Raw genomic sequence first — 6,796 nt, 5'->3', positions numbered from 1 at the left:
ATAAGATGTCCACATCACTACTATATAAATGACAAATCCCCCTTGTAGTGATGATGTGAATATGTACAGGGGTTCATGTGGCTGATTAATCGCCAAACGGTAATAAACCTAAAGCTTTGAAAAAAGCTTCTAACTTCTCTCGTCTCTCGTGAGAGAGTCTTCGTGAACATATCTACCACATTGTCGTGTGTAGAGACATAAACCATGCTAATCTCTCGTGTGGCACTAAGCCTCTTCCTAACATAATGATAATGCGTCTCAATGTGCTTTGTGTAAACATGAAATATTTGAGTCCCTCTCACAGCCAATGTACTCTGGTTGTAGAGGTGGGAGATAACACCAAGAAGTTTTGCCAAAAGACATCTCAGCCACACACTCCATAGCTGTTATAAAAGCCACCTTGTACTCAACTTCACAGCTCAAAGTGGCCACGTCGACTTCTTCTAAGCCATGATATACATAAACAACCAAGATGAAAGTAAAATCCACTAGTAGACACATGCGTATTAGAGTCACTAAAAGCATGTAGTTGAATATCACCCTCCTTAGCACATAATCACCCAATCGGAGTCACTAAAAGCATAAATTAAATTTTGAGTCCAATCATATCATAACATCAGCCCATCGGAGTCACTGAAAGCATGAAGTTGAATATCACCCCCCTTAGCATGGAATCACTCAAGGAACTAGGTACCTTGTAAGCATAGGAATACTTGCTTAGCAAGCCAATGCTTACTTTTGGGACTGCACATAAACCTACTCAACTGATGGGAGACCCCCAACTTGAATGTCTGACTTTAATTGCATAGATATATGAGGCACCCAATAATAGTAATAAAGTGATGCATCAAATGGTTCACCTGCATCATGGAGATTAAGCTTAGCACCTGTCTCTATTGGTGTAACAAGATCTGTCTCACTGACATGCATACATTATGGACAAAAGAGCCATAACTGCACAATAAATGCTTAATCATGTTCATGGTTTGATGACAACTTCTTTTCAGCACACTTGGTGGTGTTGATATATCAACCACCAGAGCTGACTCTTTCTTCTTCTTCTCTAGTCTTGAAGCTTTTTAGTGAAACTTACATGGATCCATATGGCTATTATTATTTAGCAATGAGGCAAGATGGTGTACAAAATTAACATTTGGCTCCTATCTTGAGGCATCCAAATAGATAGATTACCACCTTTCTAATATAGCTTGATGTCCCCAATCTCCATCTCAACAAATAAGAGGTAAACTAGATAATTCACAAGGAAACCCTCCACCTTTATATCTTTTGTACAAGGATTGAGTCATCTCATTTTTCAATAGATACAATTTCACAAGGACTGTTTCCTATAGAATACCATTGATGGTTTTACTTAGAGATGGCATACTTACAAAGGCACACGTCACATGCTATGTGGATAGCCATTGGTTAGATAAGGTTTGCTCAACACAATTTGAGATGCGAGTATGGAGATCCACAATCATGAAGTATGCACAACATTTGCTTGCTATGTGAAATGGGGGAGACAAAGACAGAGGAGCACAACCTTTTCATATGCCTTGCACAAGATCCAAAGTAAACATTATTGGTTATTCTGTGAAGGTTTTTGGGCCCTATCACACTTAGTATACTAATCTACTATGCATGGACCTCTTCCTTCTTGATGGCTTCTAGAGAGACCACTCATCAATCAATAGATACACTCATGACCTCTTTCTTAAAAAAGGGTAACCAAAAGCGAGCTCAGAGGACAATAACTAGACTATCCTAAAATATATTTTATGCAAATCCCTTCAACAGGTTTTTTCACATCAAAACCTCCTACAAGAATAATGATAAAGGATGGAGTGACAATCAAATAGACATCCCAAATCCAAAACCAAGCATCCACTCACTAGGAGGCAATGACATATAGCTCAAATCCTCAGTTAACATACCATTTCTACAACATGCTTACACAGGCATATGTTCAGAGTTGACTTATCGATTCAAAACTTGGGAGGTAGTATTATGTGTGCTGACTTTGCATGAATCTAGAAGTTGCTCCCTGCTGCATGATGTCTGTAATGGGCCTCATTTATGAGGATCAGTTGGATGAACAGCCCATCATCTAGCACCTCTTGGCATGCTAAGTAAGGTAAGGCTGGTTGCATTAGATGGATGCAAGGTTGTCCCACGGAGAAGAGGTCCACACCTCCATGCTTAAAAGTGGTAATAACCAAGAATTGTGAAAGAAAGCAACATGATGAAGCATGTATCAATGCCTACTCAGCTGAAAGAAAAGCACTTCACTCTCTTCTGAGAGTTTAGATCATACATCATCCATATTCACAAGGAAAGTAATTTCTGCCAATCATATGGGAGCTCTGACAGGAGGGTTGGCTATAACTGTTGGTTTGTGCCCTTGAGTTTGATACTCTCAGAGTAGAGGATGCTGAGGATGTCTGCATCCTTAAAGAAACCAGGCTTGATGTCTGCTGATGGAGATGTTGTAAGCCCTCAGATGGTGAACTAGGATGCCCTGCAATGATTTGCATAACTAAAGTTATCAGCAATGCTGTCGATATTTGAACCATCACCAAAGCAGTGGGAATGACCTGCATATCATCACCTGAAAGCTGGCAGACATCCTCTCATCATCATGCTCATGCCAATAAGCTACCCTTTCCATTTTCTCCTCTAGAACTTGATGGTGATGAGGCCCCCGAGTCAGAAAATCCATCATCTTCGACCATCAAGTCCGACGCTGATAAGTGGTGTTTATGAGAATTCACCTCCAATGGCTCTTTGAGTGGCATGCAGCTGGTAGTAGGCACAGAGGGTTTGCTTTGAGAGTCGGTTGCAGCAGCCCTCCCCATCCTTTCTTGCTCTTCAATGATGTTTTGCAGATACCTTCCCTGGGCCTCGATTCGCAACTGCAACTGACGCTGCACCTGAAAAGCATTTCCTGATGTTGCATCCATGTTTTATGAAAGCACACTTGCACAACCACACTGTACAAACTGCTCCACACAAACAAGCAAATGAATCCAAGCACGTGTCTCCACCAAAGCACTTGTGCACACAAAATAGCCCAACACTATTGGATGGAACAATCTCTATGCCACCACATTCAAAACAACACCAAAAGAAAAGACATAAGAGGCCTGTAGCGTTTCCTACACTTGTTTTTGATAGCATGGCCTACTACATCTTAGTCCCAAAACACACATTCAAAACATCAGGACAAAAAACAAGCTCATAGCCTTCATACTAACCTCTAGTTGTTCTTGTAACCGCTTCTGGACTTCCACGTGTACCCGCAAGGTTTCCGTCAAGTGAATTCCTCTGAGAGGCCAAAAAACTCACAGTATAGAGACTCTCTTCACAAAAGCAAAAAAGGGTCACATCCATGTCTAGGTATTTTTCAACATGACTTACGATCCACTGGTATCTTGCATCATGTCAAAAGCACTGCTCTTCTTGGTGATCGGACCACCTGCTGATCACATACACGACACACTCAATAAAGCTCAACAACAGGATTATATGATGCAGTATGCTAGTTTATCATGATACAAATGAGCTTCGGTTTAACATGCTTACCATCTGATAGTGGCATAGAGTCTGGGATATACTTGGCGAGGCGATATTTCTACATGTTTAAAAAACAACAAGCAGATGTGTCAGCCGACTCACTTAGAAAAAAAGAACAGTAAGATTTTTGAGGTGAGGAGAAACCACCTGCAAATGACTCTTTATGTGGTAGATGGTCAAGCCCTGTACACCCATCAGTTTTAGGACTCCTTTAGGGGTGGCTCCTGAGATCACACACAGAAACCAATGGCTTAAGAAAAACTCAATGACATGCCAAAATCTCAAATTGAGATTATAGGATCCTTAACAATAATTCGATGATGTTATACGTAATCACATTAATATCGAATCACAACACAATGGGACGACATGCTACAAATCTCAAATTAAGAATATAAGATCCTTAACATAGATGATATTAGCGAGACATCATCTACTCATTGTGTAACCATCAAACAGAAATAATTTATGATTTGGTTATTATTGATGACGATCCATAACCAGGGAGAATATTTGATCTTATAAAGGCTTATCATCCTTGACAATAAGAGGGCAAAATGTTATGATCATTAACAATGAGCAAGTGAAATTATAAGATCCTTCATAATAAACAGGTAACATTAACAAGAATAAGTTAGGATTATATGATGATTAACAATAAGCAGGTGAGATTAGAAGATTCCTTAACAACATCGAGGTAACATGTAATGATCATTAACATTAAGATGAGGTAAATAAGTGACACTAAGCAGTATAAAGTGAGATTGAATGATGATCAACAGTAAGTGGATGAGATAAGGATCATTAAACATAACCACATATGATCATATACAATAAGTAGGTGAGATATGAAGCTTATCATAGTGATTACCGTGATGATTAGCAATGGCGAAATGACTTACTCTCTGCACCACCAAGCTGTGTAACAGCGTTTACAAACTGCTCATGCAGCTCTCCGGTCCATCTGAGCCTCTGTTTGGATGATTTAATCACAGCTTCTTGTTCACCATTCTTTGCCAGTAATGACATGAGATTTGCTTTTTCAAACATGGTGCTCATCTGCATGCAAGAAAAAAACAGCAAAAAAGTCAAATTATAGGATTTTTCTTATTCCATCAATTGAGAACTTTCATTCAAGAAAAAAAATAAAAATCAGCCCTTTGTTTCAATGCATATTGGTGATTCAAAAAACTTTAAATGCATAAAACGATTTTCTCAAATCAAATCGTAAACTAAAGCACAGAAAGAAAAAAAAGGCCATGAAAATTAATTCCTAGCAATAAAAACAAATTGCTGAGCTCGGAGCGAACCTAATTCTCTGAAAATATGAGCGCAAAAATTCCCCAGAAAATCGAAAAAAAAAAACCATAAAAAGCATCTCGAAAATGGAAATAAAATATTTGCTGATCGCGATTAATAATTCACTACCGGGATTAGCCAGTGGGCTGTGACCGGATCTGCATCTATCGACCGGATCTCTTAGCCCGCTTGACACGGCGGACCTTGGAATTTCAATTATTATTTATTGACGGCATTTGTCTCTTTGGCTTGAAGCATTGGACAAAAAAACCTAGGCATAATCACATACTCTAAGAAATTGGATGAGCCTTGTGTGACTATTTGACACACCATGTTTCGGGGGATGAGCCATGAGGGTCCATGAGTCTCCAAATATGACATTGCCTCACGACAAAGGCTAGAAAGACGACTCTGTATTCATTACATTGGTGGCAACATCTAGGAAGATCATTAATGGATCTTCTTAATATCTTTCTCAATGAAAGCTTGCCATTATCCCTTAGGACTCTCATAATCACTTTGATTTAAACATGTGTGTGCTTTTGGTCCGCGTTAAAACTCTTTCTATGTATGTGTTGGAGCAAAGAAAGGGGTGAACATATATCAAGAAGATTACCTTGCTCCTATGCACTACAGTCAAAGGTTAGTTGCTTAGCAAATCACATGTTCTACTCACTATGTATTACAGAATCTCTATTTTCACATCAATCTCGTTCTACTACATGTTCTAATTTGAATTGCCTTGCCTCACAAATTTCAGCCATAATGTAACATGCATAAGTTCCGAAAGCTTATTTGTGTAACTAGAAAGCACATTAGATATATTTCGATCATACACTTGTCGTCCAACAACTTCCAGATATGGAACGTTGACATGAATCTTGTCATGGAACAATTTTGATAGAGTAGGTCAAGATGGTACTCATCAACACATAAATTCAAAAACCTAATTTGTAAACTTTAAAGTATGGCAATCCAACTCTTGGATTATCCCAGTTCCAAATGATTCAACATCTTGAATCATCGATCTTACATCTCAAATTGAGATCCGACATTAGCGATTAGACATCTTTGATTGTCGATCCAACTTCTCAACAAATAGCCTTATTGATCTCACATCTTTGATCGTTGATCCTACTTCCCAAATCACGATTCAACCATGCTAATCTCACTTTTTTAATCATCGATCCTACTTCTCAAATCGTAATCCAACCTCACCGATCACATATCTTTGATCTTCGAACTTCTCAAATTGATCAATGATCTGACTTCTCAAATTACGATCCAACCTCATCGATCTTCCATCTTTGATCGCGTCAATCCTCCTTTTATGATCATCAATCCTACTTATTAAATCGTGACTCGACCTCACGGATCTCACTATTTTTACTGTCAATCCTACTTCTCAAATCAGGATTTGACCTCACTCAGGCTTGAACACTAATGCCTTATATCATGCTGGGATGTACGCCGCATTGACACATTCTTCTCCTAGGCCTTGACAACAAAACAACCTCACCGATCTCTCATCTTTGATCGTCGATCCTACTTCTTAAATCGTGCTTTGACCTCACTCAAGCCTAAATATTGATGCCTCATATCAGCTATGTTGATGCATCTTTCTCACGGGCTTGTTTGATAGCAAAACTATCCAACATCACCAATCTCTCATCTTTGATCGTCGATCCTACTTCTTAAATCGTGCTTTGACCTCACTCAAGCCTAAATATTGATGCCTCATATCAGCTATGTTGATGCATCTTTCTCACGGGCTTGTTTGATAGCAAAACTATCCAACATCACCAATCTCACATCTTTGATCATCGATCCTACTTCTCAAAATGTGATTCCACCTCACCGACCTCACTTTTTTTTATCGTTGATCCTACTTCTCAAATTGTGATTGGACCTCATCAAATCA

The 6,796-nt window shown here is 39.0% G+C and overlaps 1 protein-coding gene across 5 annotated transcripts; it reads right to left on the bottom strand.

The window, feature by feature from the left end:
* Nucleotides 1-2,176: 2,176 nt before the first annotated feature.
* LOC147603779 (myb family transcription factor PHL7-like) lies at nt 2,177-5,007 on the bottom strand. Of its 5 annotated transcripts, none has more exons than XM_086796157.1 (8): nt 4,887-5,007; nt 4,479-4,635; nt 3,724-3,800; nt 3,586-3,634; nt 3,421-3,481; nt 3,258-3,327; nt 2,612-2,933; nt 2,177-2,521 (listed from the first exon to the last, which is right to left on the bottom strand). In XM_086796157.1, the coding sequence occupies exons 2-7, from the start codon at nt 4,633-4,635 to the stop codon at nt 2,646-2,648; spliced, it is 702 nt and encodes a 233-aa protein (XP_086652283.1). In that variant the 5' UTR covers nt 4,887-5,007; the 3' UTR covers nt 2,177-2,521; nt 2,612-2,645. The 5 variants fall into 5 exon arrangements, with proteins under 5 accessions (XP_086652283.1, XP_086652284.1, XP_086652281.1 ...); XM_086796158.1 differs by having other exon boundaries at nt 3,421-3,478; XM_086796155.1 differs by lacking the exon at nt 4,887-5,007 and having other exon boundaries at nt 4,479-4,877.
* Between the last annotated feature and the right edge of the window lie 1,789 nt (nt 5,008-6,796).

The sequence above is a fragment of the Cibotium barometz genome, chromosome 63, assembly GCF_041138505.1.
Source record: "Cibotium barometz isolate CiBa-2024 chromosome 63, ASM4113850v1, whole genome shotgun sequence".
NCBI classification, from domain to species: Eukaryota; Viridiplantae; Streptophyta; class Polypodiopsida; order Cyatheales; family Cibotiaceae; genus Cibotium; species Cibotium barometz.
The sequence above is the reverse complement of the archived record's forward strand: the minus strand, read 5'-3'. Positions and strand labels throughout refer to the sequence as shown.